Source organism: Eublepharis macularius, chromosome 1, assembly GCF_028583425.1.
Source record: "Eublepharis macularius isolate TG4126 chromosome 1, MPM_Emac_v1.0, whole genome shotgun sequence".
Classification (NCBI taxonomy): Eukaryota; Metazoa; Chordata; class Lepidosauria; order Squamata; family Eublepharidae; genus Eublepharis; species Eublepharis macularius.
Window position 1 is genome coordinate 99,296,923 of NC_072790.1, and position 18,385 is coordinate 99,315,307.

General features: G+C 40.1%; 1 protein-coding gene across 2 annotated transcripts in view; it reads right to left on the minus strand.

Annotated features, from left to right (window-relative positions):
* METTL24 (methyltransferase like 24) overlaps nucleotides 1-18,385 on the minus strand; it is a 109,586-nt gene that overhangs the window by 63,223 nt on the left and 27,978 nt on the right. For both annotated transcript variants that reach the window (XM_055000929.1, XM_055000847.1), the window contains exons 2-3: nucleotides 10,133-10,231; nucleotides 659-795 (exon numbers count right to left, since the gene is read on the minus strand). In XM_055000929.1, coding sequence (XP_054856904.1) covers nucleotides 659-795; nucleotides 10,133-10,231 — 236 coding nt within the window. The remainder of the gene's footprint in view (nucleotides 1-658; nucleotides 796-10,132; nucleotides 10,232-18,385) is intronic.

Consider the following 18,385-nt stretch of genomic DNA (forward strand, 5'->3'; position numbering starts at 1 on the left):
CTCTAATCTGTAGAACTGGGCTTGATTCCCCACTCTTCCGCTTGAAGCCAGCTGGGTGACCCTGGGTCAGTCATAGCTCTCTCAGCCTCACCCACCTCACAGAGTGATTGTTGTGAGGATAATAATAACACCACTCTGAGTGGGCATTAAGTTGTTCTGAAGGGCGGTATATAAATCGAATGTTGTTGTTGTTGTTGTTATAAGATATTAAACAGATCTCTCTCAATCATGGCAATGCCAATAAAAATGTCAAAGTTGCAGAAATTCTTGCAACTTTATGTAGGCAAATTAATGTATACATCTGCCTCACAATCTGCTTCCTGCATTTGAACCCAGGATATTTACTTGGGAGACTTTTCAAAAGATCCCTGGTTTCCCAAAACTCAGATATATACTCAAACACTTAGTGATTTCTTGTCATATAATGGATTTCACTACTGGGGGGAGGAGGGAATAAAAGTCTTGCAGATATTCCAAAAATGTAGGCTACATCAATCTACATTCTGTCAATAGATGACAGAGCAAAGACTTATAAAACTTCTCTTGGAAAGAGGCAAATGAGATCAGTAGCAGAAACTCCTGTTGACAGACTACTTTAAGAGTAGAACATTCATGGTTGTCGCACCTGAAATTATGTCTTTTCCTCTGAAACACTTACCCTAGTGAATATAAACGGCACTGCTTGCTTTTCATTCGATGAACCAAATTTAATCTGTCATCCAGGCAGACTGCCCATGGCCTCTTCAAGCTATCAGGCGTTTCTGGCAGGTTTTTGTTCATATGATCACATGACATCTGTTCAAACAGAAATAATTTATTTTAATCTGTGTTATAATATTTCCATTCATCTTGTGTTTTCTTTGAGCATGGAGAAAAGGGGATGGTGAGGAAGTGGTTTAGCCATTATGTGACTGACAAGCTGATCGTTGCTTGTTTCGCTAAAGGAAGAATGTGCTAGACAGAAAGGGATCAGACAGATGAGCATAGCAAACATAAAAGGCAAATAAATGAACACCTGGAAATGTTATGCATTGAATCAATTTCTCTGAGAACAGCTCCCTAGAGTGTAAAAGTCAATGTATTTGTCTTTCAAGCCTTGGAATGGATTTTGCATTCAATTCTACTTGATGCATTTTGTCTTATGTAAAATATTTCCTTCCCACTCTCTCAAGAAACATTGAGATGAGACAAAAGTACTCTTGGGCTGAGAATTCCACAACAGAATTTTGTTCTTTTACATGGTGAAACCCATAGAAACAAGTGATGGAACCAATCCTGCCATTTCCTCTGGTTTCAGGCAACTGCCATACTCTAGGATCCATGAAGTCCAAGCTCTGTGCATGATGGTACCCTTAATTCTGTATCAAGAAAAACCAAATTCTGCAATCTGAATAAGCATCATCTATCTATCACGTCTGCTTTCCCCCTGTAATTCATTCTGTTCCTAATAGTCAGGAAGAACTTCCTGACAGAGCGGTCCCTCAGTGGAACAGGCTTCCTCGGGAGGTGGTGGGCTCTCCTTCTTTGGAGGTTTTTAAGCAGAGGCTAGATGGCCATCTGACAGCAATGCTGATTCTATAAGCCTGGGCAGATTGTGAGGGGGAGGGCAGAAAGGGTTGCATCAGTACTTGGTTTTCGTGGCCCTTCTTACATGCCCAGGGTGGTGACGATGGCCACCTTGGGGTCGGGTGGCAGTTTTTCACAGGCTGGTTTGGCTAGGGATCCTAGAGGCATTTCACTATCCTCTGGGCATGGAGCAGGGGTCACTGGGGCAGTTGGGGAGGCATTTGTGAATTTCCTGCATTGTGCAGGGGGTTGGACTAGATGACCCTTCCAACCTTATGATTCTATGAAGAGGGGAAACTTATTCAGAGGACAGAAATCCGATACTATTGCAAGAGAAAGCCCTGCACAGTCCTTTCTAGCTGGCAACTTTCACAGGACATTTCCCTCACATATTTATACTGAGACAGAGCATAGATCATGGAATTGAATGCAGATTAAAAGAATGAGAAATGCCTGTGGTCAGGGCTTTTTTTCAGCTGGAATGTGGTGGAATGGAGTTCCAGAACCTCTTGAAAATGGTCACATGGCTGGTGGCCCCGCCCCCTGAATTCCAGACAGAGGGGCGTTTAGATTGCCCTCCATGCCACGGCATGGAGGGCAATCTAATTCTAAACTCCCCTCTGTCTGGAGATCAGGAGGCGGGGCCACCAGCCATGTGACCATTTTCTCCGAGGGCAACCCACTGAGTTCCACCACCTCTTTTCCCAGAAAAAAAGCCCTGCCTGTGGTATATACACTCACTCCAGTCCACACTCACCTTCAGTAAAAAGGTGGGGTTTTTTGGTATTGTTTCAAAATTATTTGGCCAGAGTTAACACAGGGTTAGGGATAAAATGGAGAATGGCATAATCTTGTAAGCCACTCCAGACCACCAGGCTTCCCTCAAGCATTTTCATCCCTTTGGAAAGCCAGTGATTGTTCACTTCTGCCTTACCTGCAGTCTGGACACTTGGATGGAAGGAATGTGAGGCCCTTATGTTCTCTCTTAAGCTGAGTTCTTTGCCTAGTTACCAGATGTCAAGCTTGCAAGGTACCACTTAAGTAACCCGCACAACCTCCCAAGCAGCCATTCCAGGAGCAGGAAAAACTACAGAAATGCTGCCCGTGTGCCATGGAACAGCTGGATAGGGAAGCTAAAATGAATCAGAAATCTTTAGCGAAGGCAGCCAACACTTCCTAATCCTTTCTAATGAGTAAACCAAACAAACATTATTAGCGAAGATTAAGATTTAAGACAGAATTATTTTGAGGGGATCAGCAAGGGAACAGCTTGATGCAGCTAAGGCTTTTTCTCACTCTTCAGTTTTTAATTCCCATGAACAGAAACAGAAACAAAAGCTGGCTTTGCTTGATCTCCCCCTCAACCTTTATGAAACTATAGGCAAAAATTTGGCTTTCTTCATTCTTTTCTGTGAATTTTAAAATGGCTTTAATCTAGAATACCTGGATGCCCAAGGATTTACTGAATCACTGACAGACATCATGTCCATGATCATATCCATCTCCTCCTCTCATATCAAGGTGTTCTGGCCAGGCCTGATTCAGATATAGGCATGCACTTAAGAAGCCCTAAGCATCTACTTAGCTTCCCTATATCAAATCTTTTAACTCCTGGCAAGAAGGACAACTCAAATAATGTTTTAGGTTCATTGCCAGGTATTGTACATAAGTTAATATTATTAGAGAATATGTGCTTAAATTCTAAGCCTTTATTAAAACATAACCATTCAACAATCATTACATTGGTTAAATCAACAGAAAATCATACCATCCATCATTGGTACATAGATCATTAAAGGAGAGCAATTACATGAGTTCATAAAGCTCCCTATCAATTAAACTCCCAATGTTTATAGGGTTTTAGAATACTCTCCTAACAAGGGGAGAGTACATTCTTGGCTAACTTATAATTTGAAACACTATATAAGCTTATCTATTCTCAAAACGGCTTTGTAAAATATATGGAAAATGTTAGCTTATTCTAGCTATTTTTTATTTTAACAAAGTCTATGTAAAATAGCCATTACAAGCTTTTCATACATATGAAAATCTTTCTGGCCTTCAACTGATACACATATCCTTGAATCACCACTTCGGTGAAATTGCACAATCTTGACATTCTTAGACACTCTTTGCGTCTGGGCCTCAACAAATAATATCTACTGATATGTATTAGGTGGCTTCTAATCTCCACAAGGCCATATAATTATGTTCTGCCTTTGTTTCTTGCCTTTCTCCAAGGCTATTTTATTTTGGGTCTCTAGACTCCCTTCCTGGCATGTCTAGCTGTGAAACCAGACTAGCTCTGTTTCTACATGCAGAGACATCCTCTACAACCTTTTGGGTCAAATCTAGCAACTGTTCTCCTATATTTCTGGCTATATCTGTAACAAGGGTTATGGTTATCTACACCTCTTGATCACAGAACTTCATTAGAAACCCTTGTGCAATATTCTGGGCATTCAGAGTGCTCTCAACAGCATTCTGGAGGATTTCACCACTTAATGTAATAGTCAACTTGTCAATGGAATAGTTGGCTACTAGGATCTGGGGGAGACAGGTTCAAATCCCCAGTATGAAGCTTGCTGGATGATTGTGAGCCAATCACACTCTTTCAGCCCAACCTACCTCACAGCATTGCTATGAAGACAGAATGAAGGAAAGAATAACAATATAAACACTTCACGTTCCCAAGTAGGAGAAAAGCAGGCATACATGAAGTAAATAAAAATAAAACATTGAACCTGGTAGAGCACTCAAGCCATATGCTATAAACACTTGATGACAAGAAGCAACCAGTGCCTTAATTTTCTAACCTCACCAACAATACAATAAATACAGAGAATACAAAAGACCAACAATAACGCAGAATATGAAAGAACTGAAGATTGTCTGCAACTTCCATATTTAAAGCCCAGCCCCCATGAGCAGAACTAGTCAAATGTGTGTGGGGGAAGGGGGCGGATCTAGGCGACACAATAAAATTAGTTATACAAGACAGAGAAGATTTAGCAGCTGCCTAAATGCAATTCTGTATCTTTCAATGTTCATTTCGAGTAATCATTGTTAACTAATAATTCAGCTGTCTCTTACAAAGGGAAGTGAAGAGAAGCCACTCCCAAGATAAAATTCTTGACTGCTTTGTTTGCAAGTGCAAACTCCATACAAATTGATGCCCTTGTAAGTTTTGACCTAACTAATGAAGCCTAGCAGAGTTTGCAACAGTTTATTACATCTCTGGAAAAGGCTAGTATGGACATTTCTCTAAAGCCTCACTACATAAAAGTTAAAAAGTATTTGCGAGCCTTCAGACCTCATATACTTTGTTTACATCATAGCTCTTATTTCAAAATATTTCATTCAAGCAACTGCATTTGAAAGCGATACTATTTTTTTTGCTTTTTTCTGAAATGAGAATAGTCTCAGTATTGAAAAAACTGAATGCACATACCAGGATCTCTTTCAACCCAGACAGAGGACTTAACAAACCAATATATCTGGTAGTTCATTTCCAGGGTGGCAAAGAAACCAGTGTCACTACTGACATGTTATAAGATACCTACTTTTTTCAGTATGGAAACTGGAAACTTAGAGACTTTTCTACACAGGTATATAGAGCAGGAAGCTTGACTACTGTAAACAAGATAAAGAGCTGTGAACACCAAAAGCTGCTCTGAGTGTTCAAGTACTGAAAAAAGAGTCAATCATTCATGCACTATCTGGTATTAAGAGATGAGACTCTGTGGAAACTAAAGAAACATAGGGGCTTGGCGTCGAAGCCTGGGAAGATGGACGTCTGCTGAAAGAGTTCCATCCCTCCCGATTTCCAATCCTTATTGAAAAGCCTTGTAACTAGGGGTGTGCAACCCCAAAAGATTGCAAGCAAAATGCACCAAACCTGCAGGGGACCCTCTCCCAACCCTCCTCCCAAGACCACCCAAGTTTCAGAGAGATTGGGCTTTGGGGGGACATGTTATGGCCCCTCAAAGAAGGTCCCCCAGCTGCATTATTTCCTATGAGGACTAACTTCACTCCAGAGAATCACAATAAGAAAAATTTGATTAAAAATGCACAAAGCCGTATGAAGCAAGTGAGTGAGCAACTAGAAGTGAATTGACGATCAGTCTCCCTCAATACAGCCAAAACTGAGTGATCAACTTCACTCCAGAGAGGTGAAGTTATGCCACCTTCAAACAAAATATAACATCACACTGGAGAATCACACACACACCAATTTGGGGTGGGGATTTCAGTTTTTGGATTTCTGGGAACAGCATTAATAGCAGCAATTGGCTCTTTGTCTCAGCCAATCACACTTCTTTCCCTGATGCCCCCCTCTCCCTCTCCCCCTCCCTCTCCTGACGACAGGGGAGGGAAGAGAAACGGAAGAGTTCTTTGAAGCCTTTTTCCCTTGCCATGGCAAGGGGAAAACGCTTCACAGAGCAACTCGAAGCAACGCGAATTGCTTCGGGTTGCTCTGCTTCGGGTTTCCCGAATCAGCCCCAGCACTGTCGGGGCCAATTTGAGAAGTACAGATCAACCCAAATTGGGGTTGATCTGTGTTTGTTAAAGAAACCCAAAGTGCACATCCATACTTGTAACTCCTGACAAACCTTTTAGATTATAGACAAACCAGTGTCTGAGAAAAAGAAGAATCAGCAAAAAGTGGTAAGAAAACTCCAAGAAAACTCCAAACCTGCCTCAAAATCAAACCATGATACAAAACAGCCTCGGCAATGAACTTTCCAAAATGGCAGACACACAAATTGCTGACAATTCTACTCAGACTGCAAACTCTGATCTGATTCAAATACAATTAGCTAAGCAGGAACAGAACATCCTAAGCCAAATAGCAACTGCCTTCGGCAGATCAGCTAGTAGAAATTCATCAAGATTTAAATAAGATGAACCAAAAAGTTGAGGGGGCATTAGACAAAAGCATAATAACTCAAAACGAACTTAAAGAGCTTCATAACATAAATGAACATCTATGAGAAAGAATGCTCAAACTAGAAGTTACCTCTCACCAGAGCAAAACTTCAAAATTAGAGGTCTGGACAAGTCTGTCTCTCAAAATGAAGATCTTGCTGCTTTCATTGCCTCTTGGCTTGCCCAGCATCTAAAGCTGGAAGATAGTATAGCCCTGATGATAATGAGGGCATACCGTGTTGGATCAATCAAACAATTAAAAAAGAAAACTGCAAGAAACATTCTAATCAAAGTTCCTGATTATAGAACCAGGAAAAAGATCCTTGAGGAAGCTAGGAAGACAGGATCAATTCCATACACCAATACTTATTTTCACAGACCTTCCCAATGAGGTACTAGATAAAAGAAAAGAACTCAAGGTTATAATAGAAACATTAAGGCAAGCTAACATTCCTTACAAATGGATTGATTACATCAAGCTACATGTGAATTATCAAGGCAAACGCCACATAGCAAAAAATGCGGAGTCAGGACTAGCTCTTCTACAAGCCTTAAACATTGATACTCAGATAGAATTGGACAGACATTCACAAAAAAGAAAGATGCCACAGTCACCTTCTCCTTCTAAAGGGAGCAAAATTTCTGAACGATACAATTAATGCGAAATACTGCTAATCAATATTAAGGGTGTATTGTCGAAGGCTTTCACGGCCGGAGAACGATGGTTGTTGTGGGTTTTCCGGGCTGTATTGCCGTGGTCTTGGCATTGTAGTTCCTGACGTTTCGCCAGCAGCTGTGGCTGGATACACCTCTGAAGACGCCAGCCACAGCTGCTGGCGAAACGTCAGGAACTACAATGCCAAGACCACGGCAATACAGCCCGGAAAACCCACAACAACCATCAATATTAAGGGTAGTTGCAATTAACCATAGTAATGTAAAAAATCATTTAAGGTGAAGGGAGAGGGAGGGGATGGTCTTTTCAGGGTTGCTCCTTATTAATTACAGCTCCACAATATTGGCTTAGCCAATAACTAGTGTGTGTCAGTCACACGGTAGTTACAGTGAGCTGTTATAGACTGCTGGTTTGTGTTGTGCACTTAGTTGAGTTGGCAGAAGTTTAAGGGTTATTTTAAGAAGGGGGTGGGATTAGTGAGCAATATATAAGAAATAATTAACAACACTTTATACAATAAAAGGGAAAAATAAAAAGATTTATTCATACCATATAAATAAAGAAATATCTAGAGTGTTATAATAAAGTACATATAGAAGGGGATAGAACAACAGAGCAGTTGATAGGGGGGGAAGGTGAATAAAGTAAACTGCTGGAGAGGGAAAGTCATCTGGTTAACTTAATTAATATTAATATAGGGAAAACATCCCTATACCCAAGATCAGAAGAGATCTTATAAATATCATGTTAGTAGCAGCTAAAAGCATTATTGCATCGAATTGGAAATCGAAACATCTCCCAACGATAGAAAAATGGTTCTCAAAAATATGGGACCTTTTTATACTAGAGAAAATAAATGATAAGTTATATTTTGCAGACCATTACCCAAACCATACTAACTTTGTGGAGAAATGGTTTCCCTTTTTCATTTATACAGAAAGTAACGATCTTCAACCAAATGTAAAATATTTACAATCCCTATTATGCATATGAACCACAACATAAGGGTAAATGTTTATACGGTTTTTAAATCTTTTTTTAGATGTAGTCTAGGTTTGTTTAAATTTTTTTAAAAAAAATTGTAATTGTAAAGGTTTTTTCATATTTGTAAAAAATGTACTCTTCTTTAAATAAAGTATATTGGAAAAAAAGAAAGAAACTAAAGAAACACTGCAGGTGAGATACAAGAATGCCATTTTTCAAGGGAATATAGTAGCATATCACATTATTTCTTTTCTGGGTCGAGTCTCAGTATGGGTCTCAGAATTTTAGTCTGTGATCCCCTACACTTCTTTGATTTACAGAAAATAACAACAACAACATTCAATTTATATACCGCCCTCAGGACAACTCAATGCCCACTCAGAGTGGTTTACAAAGTATGTCATTATTATCCCCACAACAAAACACCCTGTGAGGTGGGTGGGGCTGAGGGAGCTCCAGAGAGCTGTGACTGAGAGCGGGACCACAAGTGATGCCTGACACAGGTTGGACACTTGCCAGCTTCCCTCAAGTTTTGGTAGGAAATGTAGGCAGCTTGGCGGAATGTTGGACAAGTGACAGTTGAAAAGTCCATTGGATAGCAGTCAGAGAGTCAAGCTGCAAGACCAGGATGCCTACATTTCCCATCAAAACTTGAGGGAAGCTGACTAGTGTCCAACCTGTGTCAGGCGTCACTTGTGGTCCCGCTCTGATTCAAGGACACCCAGCCGGCTTCAAGTGGAGGAGTGGGGAATCAAACCCGGCTCTCCAGATTAGAGTCCCGCACTCTTAACCACTACACCAAACTGGTATAAATTGGTATAGTGGATACAAACTGTTTTCAAATAACAGCTAATGTGGTTATGGGCAGAAGTGGTCTTAGTAAATGTGGGTCCCTGGGCAAAAGTCCAGGATGGGGCCCCAGAATCAATGCCTCCCACCAGAGCACCCCAACCCCAAACAAGGGATGCCCCGAACATGGTAGGTGTGAGCCACCACCACCGCAAGTAGGCAGCCCCAGTCCCACAGTTCCTCCTTTTCCCTGTCCATCAAGGGGCAAGACTGAAGCTCTTCTCATGACTGTTTTTGCCACCCCTGAACAACTGGTTGTGAGGTGGGACAGCTTCAGGGCAGGGGCCAGCAGCAATCAGCTGTAGGCAGTCAAATGCTCTGCAACTGATTGTCCCAGCAGCTGCCCTGAAGCCACTGCCACCCATTGCATCTCCAGAGATGGCAGACTGGCTGGCAGCATCACAGCAGCTGGTCAATTCAGAGCCCTCAAGCACAGTTGCTCCATTTGCCTCAAGCAGGGAACAAGGCTGAGCCTACTAAACCTGTTCTCTGGTACATCTGCATGAAGATCTGTATGCACATAGGCTCTTTTTCAAAGCTTCATCTACAACTTCATTCATCCTCAGGTGTCATGTGAAAAGGGTTTCTGCCATACCTTCACAAACTGTGTCAGATTTGTACCAAGCAGGCCTGATTCAAATCCTGATTCATTTATGAAATTTACTGGATGACTTCAGAATAGTCAAAACTTTACAATCTTAACTAGCCTCACAGGGTTGTATGAAGCTAAAATCAGGAAAAATTCTATACTGTCCTTAGCTCCTTAGAAAGAGTGTGGGAGGAAACTGTGATGAATAAATAAATGCTCATAAGGTTTTGAGTAAAAATACACAAACACTACTGTAGGAATTATGTGAATAAGGCAAACAGAATAAATTTTCATTAGAGGTCCTTAGTTTTTGTGACAATTATGGAATTTGTGACCAACTCCTCCATGGAACAGCATCTCTTTTAGAGTATCTGTTTTGGGCTGAAACAGGATTTTATTGTGAATCTGTATTTGTTAAGTAAAAAAATCACAAAAACAAATTATATACCCCATTTGTAGTATGCTTACAAAATAGAATTTTTCTGAGAACTAACCCAAAACATGTGATTTCCTACATGAAAATTAAGATGAAAACTAACCTGGATGGTACTGATATATTTCAAGAGCCTCAGGGCTTCTTTACTCAAGGAAGGTATTGGACTTGCCCATGGCTGCAGGTCTATGTGCCACCGTATAGTCTAGAATACCAAAAGGGAAATAAATCAGCACAAGCAAGAATAAAGCTATTTGCATTTTTTGAAAAAATATAAAAGGCATGAGGCATTGAATTCCACAATTTTCAGAGAGGGCAGGAATTTAAAGCAAGCAAAAGTCACATAGCGAATTCTATGGTCTGTTCCACTCAGCTGACACAGCTGTCCTTCACTTGTTCTTGCCCACCCAGGAGACTTGAGTTCAAACTGCCATTCTGTCAAGAAATGTGCTTGAGGACCTTGGACCAGTCACTCTTCTCGCCGCACTTACCTTGTGGGATTGTTGTGAGGATAAAATGGGGAGGGGAGAACCAGGTGTGCCACCCTGCGCCCTGTGACAGAAGGGCGGGATAAAAATGTACTAGACAGATAAGGATTATGCATGTTTGATCAGGATATGTGTACATCAAGAACAGTGTACACCTAAGTCCTAAAATTAAAGTTATTTGCATGTGTTTTCAGAACAAAATTCAGCCACTTCTATCCATAACGTCTGAAGTAGCCTTTCACCAGCAAGGCAAGGAATGCAGTAACCATAGAGCTCATGAGAAACTGAAATGAGCATATTAGTTGACATAAACCCATTCATAAATCAAGCTTTATAATATAATAAAGTATTCTGCATCTGCAGAGAAAAATTATTTTATTCTTTGGAAGACCATTCTGTGATGTGTCCTGAAAACGGCAGTGTCCTTGCCCCCAGCCCTGACTGCTCTCATTTTCATCTCTGGGAAAAGCTAGTTTCAGTTTATGCCTTCCTTTGTGATCTGTGTGAAGATGACCATCTCAAAACCTTAGAGATACTGTCATCTTAGCAAACAACGGTTCTCACATAAAGTAGGACAGGTGGAATGAAGTTGAGGAAAAGAACTACCACAAGGAACCACGTTTTCCCTGAGCAGTCCCTTTTCGTTGTGTAGTATGTCTTAGCTGCTATGTGAGAAATGTAAACAGCCACTCTTCCTCCCCTCCATCCCCCAAATATACATAAAATAGTACCTTCTCTCAAAACAAGATAATTCCTTCACTGCTAGAATATCCAAAATAGTTTCAGCTTGTTCAATAAACCATTCCTCCCTAGCTGGAAGAAAATGCTGTGTTTTTTTTTTTGAAAAATTTTTTATTGGGTTAGAACATTTTTATTTTTACATTACAATCAATTTTCCCCTAATTTTTCGTTTCTAACCCCCTCCCTTTCCCCCCCTTTTGTTGACTTCCAACAGCTTTCCCACCCTCTGTCCCTTTTCCCTTACTTCTATTAAATTCCTCTGTCTAAAACAGATATACATTCTCCATTATATTAAGCAGTGCATCATTAACTCCTTTAATTATTATACACCCAAACTATACGTCTTTAGATAAACAATTTATCCCATTTTCCAGTTTTGAATATTTCTATATAAACCTATATATCATAAACCATAAAAATTTCCCACATTTAAATCAAACAATTTGATTTGTTCTCTATATATTACTCATTTCAACTTTTTATGGTAATTCTATATAACTCCTCAGATACTCAATCAATTTAACTCTTCTATACATTCAGTTTGGTGCATATAAATCTTGTCAAAGAAAGAAAATATTGTTAGTTAGTCAATCCTCATGTTTAAACCTTATCATTAATTATTCTCTATCAGTTGACCTATACATATCTATATATATCTCAATCAATTAATCTAACTGCTTATAAATTCACATTTCTCTTCCTCCCCCGGTAAAGTCACCCCTCTCTTTTATACTTTTATTATATTTCAGTAGTTCTCAAACTGCCACAGTTTTCCTCCCACCTCCCATTTCTTCTCCAGGTATTGTTTCAGCTTCTCCCAGTCTGTGTTGAACTGCCCTGAGTCCAGATCTCTCAGTTTTCTTGTCATCTTGTCCATTTCAGCCATATACAGCAATTTGTAGATCCAATCTTCAATAGTTGGTACTTCTTGTACTTTCCATTTCTGCGCATACAAAAGTCTAGCTGCTGCAGTCATATAAAAAATCAACGTCCTATGATGGGCTGGAATTCCCTCCATTCCCAAGTTTAGCAGCAGGAGTTCTGGGTTCTTATTTATTTGAAACTGTAAAATTTCACTCATTTCTCTTATTATTTCCCCCCAGAACTGCCTAGCTACCTCACACGACCACCACATATGATAGAGGGAGCCCTCATATTTCTTACATTTCCAGCATTTATTAGAAGTATTCAAATTCCCTAGCGCAATCTTCTTTGGTGTCATGTACCAACGATAGATCATTTTGAAAATGTTCTCTTTAATATTGATACATGTCGTTGTCTTCATTGTAGTTTTCCACAAGTATTCCCATGCCTCCATTGTTATTTCTTTATTGAAATTTATAGCCCATTTCACCATCTGTGTTTTAACTATCTCATCCTCAGTATACCATTTCAGCAATACTTGGTATACCTTGGAAATTCTTTTCTTGTCTTCTTTAAGAAGGGTCTGCTCTAGTTCCGAGTTCTCTGTTCGTATGCCCCCTTTTGCAAAGTCTGAGTTGTATAAGTCTCTAATCTGTCTATACTGAAACCAATCATAGTTAGGTGATAGTTCCTCTTGCGTCTTTATTCTAAGTTTAGATACTTCAATCTTAGTTATTTCTTTGTACGTTAAACATTGTTGTTCATTATCCACAGCTCTCGGATCTATCACCTCATATGGAACCACCCACAAGGGGGTTCCTTCTTGTAGGTAAGTTCTATACTTCTTCCAGATTGTAAATAGACTTCTCCTTACAAAATGATGCAGGAACATCGAGTTGACCTTTACTTTGTCATGCCATAGGTATGCGTGCCATCCAAAAATTTTTTTATATCCCTCTAGGGCTAATAATTTCTTATTCTTTAATGTCATCCACTCTTTTAGCCAAACTAGGCAGATTGCATCATGGTAAAGTCTCAGATTGGGCAGTTGCATTCCGCCTCTCTCCTTTGCATCTTGTAAAACTTTTACTTTCACTCGAGGCTTCTTGCCTGCCCAAACAAAATCTGATATTTTCCTCTGCCATTTTTCAAATTGTTTAGAGTCTCTGATGATTGGTATTGTCTGTAACAAAAACATTACTCTTGGTAACACATTCATCTTAACTGCTGCAATCCTGCCCAACCATGACAGGTTCAATCTATTCCATTTGATCAAGTCTCTCTCTATCTGAGTCCATAATTTTTCATAATTATTCTTGAACAAATCTATATTTTTTGCAGTCAGCTCAACTCCCAAGTATTTCACCTTACTAGTTACTTCACAATCCGTTGTTTCCATTAACAATTGTTGTTTCTGCTTAGTCATGTTTTTGCATAATATCTTTGACTTCTTTTTATTAATGAAGAAACCTGCCAAATCTCCAAACTCCTTGATCTTGTCTATCACTTTTGGCATGTTCTCCAGTGGGTCTTCTACAATTAACATTATGTCGTCTGCAAATGCTCTGACCTTATATGAATAGTCCTTTATTTTTATTCCTCGTATTTCCTCATCTTGTCGAATTTGTATCATCAGAATCTCCAATACTAAAATGAACAACAATGGAGATAACGGGCAACCTTGTCTTGTTCCTTTACTAATCGTCAATTTTTTGGTCAATTCATCATTCACTACAATTGCTGCAGTCTGGTCTCTATAGATTTCCTTGATTGCTCTGACGAATCTTTCTCCCAGTTGTAGCTTTTCCATAGTGGCAAACATAAAGTCCCAGTTTAAATTGTCAAACGCTTTTTCAGCGTCTACAAAGAAGAAACCAACCTCTTTGTCACAACGCTTGTCGTAGTATTCAATAGCATTGATCACTGTCCTTAAGTTGTCTCTTATTTGTCTGTCTGGCAAAAAGCCTGCTTGTTCCTCCTCTATGACTTCCGAGAGCCACCCCTTCAATCTCTCCGCCAATATCTTCGCAAAAATTTTATAGTCATTATTGAGTAGTGATATAGGCCTATAATTTTTCACGCTAGTCAGATCTTGGCCCTCTTTTGGGATCAATGATATATTCGCTTCGCTCCAAGTGTCTGGAATTCTTTGATCCCTAAAAACTCCGTTCATCACCTCTTTTAGGAATGGTGCCAGTTCATTGGCCATTGTCTTATAAAATTTAGCCGTAAGTCCATCTGGCCCTGGCGCCTTTCCTAGATTTGCGGATTGTATTGCCATATTTATTTCCTCATCAGTTACTTCACTGTTCAGCTTATTTCTCCAAGCTTCCGAGATCTCTGGAAGTTTGGTTTTCTCCAAATATGATGCTATTGATTCTTTATTTACTTCTTTTTTATTATACAGCTTAGCGTAAAATTTATAAAAGGCTCTACTAATGGTAGTCTGCTCCAAATACGTTTTGTTTTCTTCACAAATTTTATTTATTATTTTCTTTTCCCTTTTCTTCTTTAATTGCCATGCCAAATATTTCCCAGGTTTATTAGCACCCTCAAAAGCTTTTTGATTCAGTCTTTTAAGGTTCCACTCCAATTCTTTGTTACTCATTGCTGTTAACTGTTCTTGAAGAATTTTGATTTCCTGATGTATTTTCTTTTTCCCTGGTCTCTTTTTTAACTGTACTTCTTTGGCCTTTATTTTCTCCTCAGTCTCTTGTCTTTTCTCCTCTTTCTTTTTCCTTGCTCTACCATTTAAGTCCATTAATATGCCCCTTACAACCGCCTTGTACGCGTCCCAAACTTTACTGGTTGGTACTTCTTTATTCACATTGTATTGTATAAAAAACTTAGTCTCTCTTCTCAGTGTTTCCATATTCTCACTTTCCTGTAACAGGTCCTCATTTATTCTCCAGGCTCTCCTTTTTCTCCTTTTTCCAAATTTCCACATAATTGGGTTGTGATCTGAGCCTACCATCGGCATTATTTCTACCTCCTTAGTCCATAGCGCTAAGTCCTTTGAGGCCCAGATCATATCAATTCTTGATAATGTAAGATGCCTTGCAGAATAAAAAGTAAACTGTTTGGTTTTAGGATATTCTCTCCTCCATACGTCTTCGAGAGTCTCTTGTTGAATCAGCTCAAAAAAAAGCTTTGGCAATAGTCCTCTTTTCTTTTGTGCTTTTGTAGTCTTTTTGTCTAATTCCAAATCTGTCACTCCATTGAAATCTCCAGCAAGAATTATCTGGTCATATACAAGATCGTCTAGATGCTTCCTTAAGTCCTCAAAGAAGCTTTCCTTTGCACCGTTAGGTGCATAAAGTCCGACTACCAACACTCTCTTTAAGTTCCAATTACATTCCACTGCTACAAATCTAGCTTCCACATCTCTCATAACAAATTTTGGCTGCAGCTCCTCTTTTATATACAACACCACTCCTCTTTTTTTCTTGTTGGAAGCCGCTACAAATTCTTTGCCCAATTTTCCAGATTTTAAATATTTTACATCCTGTTTTCTAATGTGGGTCTCCTGCAAACAAACAATATCACATTTTTGTTTTAGTAGCCAATGAAAAATATTTTTTCTCTTATTCGGTGAGTTTAGTCCATTTACATTCCAAGATAATACTTTACACTCCATATTCATGGTTTTGTTGGTAAGTCTTTTTCATTGTCCTTGATAAATCTCTCCATCTCCCGCTCAGATCTGATGCGTTTTTTTGCCCCTCCAAACTCAAAGGACACTCCTTCCGGTAACTCCCATCTGTATCTGATATTCATGTCCTTCAAAGTCTGAATTAGCACTCTATATTTTTTCCTGTCCAATAACACTGATCTGGGCAGTTCCTTCATTATAATAATCGTCTTGCCATCAATCTCCAATGGATCTTGAAATTGTTTGGTCACAATCCTCTCTTTCATATTTCTAGTTGTAAACTGCACAATCACATCCCTTGGTAGTTTCCTCTGGGTTGCAATTCTCGAGTTCACACGATACGCCACATCTAGGATAGCCGCAATTTCCTCCTCCTCCTTCCCCAGGTAATCAGCCAACACCTCAGTCATCTGTTCTTGCGCTGACTTCCCTTCCACTTCTGGCAGACCACGAAAACGAAGCTGCTTCTCCATGTGTTTAGTTTCTGCAACTGACATCCTCCCCTTCACCAGCCTCATCTCTGTTTGTTGCGTATCTATTAAATTCTCCATCGCGTCTTCTACTGTTTTAACTCTCTGCTGCGTTCCTTGTAATTCACTGCTAATCGTTTCCACACCTTTTTTCACTTCTGACAGCTCCGACTTTACTGTCTGTGTAACTTCCTTGACCTCTTTAATAAGCTCCAATTTCGTGTCCTTAAGTTCTTTCATCATGTCTATAAGTTTTTTGTCCAAGTTTTCTATTGCCGATTGCCACTCTTTTTTCGACATCGTGGGGCTTGCTTTAGCTCGCTCCCACGAATCTGCTCTCTTCCTCAGCTCCGTGGCGTATAATTAAACGTTTTCCTTTTTTTTAAATGTCCCAATCTTTGCCAAAATTAATTTTTTATATCCAAAATGTCGGGCGTCTTTTCTCTATGGTTTCTCTATGTTATTATAATCCAAGATGGCCTACTTCCTCTTCCGCTGAAGCCACGACCCTTCCACTTTCAAAGATGGCGATTCCCCACTTCCTGTCCTTTGGCAAGGGCCGCTTCCCTCCAGCCACTCTATTGTTGTTACGCACTTCCTGTCTCCCGTCTTCCCACAGCAGGTCCCGCGATGGTGTCTTTTTCCCACAGCTCCAAAACCACAGGTATTCAAAACAATAGTCCGATTTTTGTAATAACTTCTTTAAACTTAGTCTCTTTTAAAATACAACTCCTGCCGAGTCTTCACCTCCTTTTCACTAGTCTGTTGCAGTTTAAAAGTCTACTTTCTTTCCTCTCTGTTTTTGTCAATCTGTCCCGTTTCAAGAGATAGCGATCTTTACCTTCTCTCCAGCTTTCTCGGGTTGTAATCGCTGTTTCGATCTTAAATTCTCCTCTCGACTTCCCTCCCCGATCGAAGCTTGGGTATGTAGGTCTTATGCCAGCCGAATTGGCCCCAAAATTGCCGCAGAGATTATAGCCGACCCGTCGCAAGGTGGGACCTCAAGGATCGGGGGGGAGACTCCTTGTGTAGAGCCCCCCCTCGTCCGAGATCTAACTCACCCTAGGGTCTTGAGCGTTCTTTGCCTGCTCCCCGCCTGAGAGCAGTCGGCCGCGGGTTATTTTCACCCCTCCGGCCGGTTAAAACGGCAATCCGGTCAGCTCCACAAATGGAGCTGCGTTAGACCTCCATGAATCCCAAACCGGAAGTCTCCGGAAGAAAATGCTGTTAATCTCTCTCTTGGTCAATTGCAGTTAAAAATCTTCAAGATTCATATGATCCTTTCATGTTGGAATGCTACATAAAAAAGTCTCAGAATTCTTTTGTTACTCAGAAAAGAGGCCCCGAACATGGTAGGTGTGAGCCACCACCACCGCAAGTAGGCAGCCCCAGTCCCACAGTTCCTCCTTTTCCCTGTCCATCAAGGGGCAAGACTGAAGCTCTTCTCATGACTGTTTTTGCCACCCCTGAACAACTGGTTGTGAGGTGGGACAGCTTCAGGGCAGGGGCCAGCAGCAATCAGCTGTAGGCAGTCAAATGCTCTGCAACTGAAAAAAAAAGAAATATAATGTTCAAAGTGGGTTGGGAACAAAAGCACAGTTCTTCCCAAACAAGGCCATTTTGAGACCTAATAAGCCTAGTTCTTTGTTTCCTTTCTTGAAATTTCAGAACTTGTGACAGAAATACCCAAAGAAATTTTTCATTTGAGGCATATGCAGCACTAAATGAAATAAAAGCAACAGTTGACTTTATGGAGGAATCATACTTAGGTTTGCCACTAAAAAACAGCCTGTAGATTTGCCCACATAGAAAAACTCTAGTGAGCAATGTAGTAAAGCATTCCCAAGAAAAGGAAGAGTTGCAAGGATAGATGGTGGCCACAGGGAAAAGGCAAAGTTCAGAAACAAAAGGGAGTGAGAGTCAGGCAAGATCTATTGCTATGAATGGACAAGCATGAGTCATATTTTTGCAGCTAAAATAAAAACAGTCCTGCTGGAAGCCAAAAAATCTGTATGAAACTTTTTTTTAAGTGATGATGAAAAGAGCATTTTGGATTTTTTTTTTTCATTCATGGCCAGAAAGCAGACTTAGAATTTCCATCACTTGAACTGGTCTCCTGGATTCTCTTCACTTTCCATTACTGG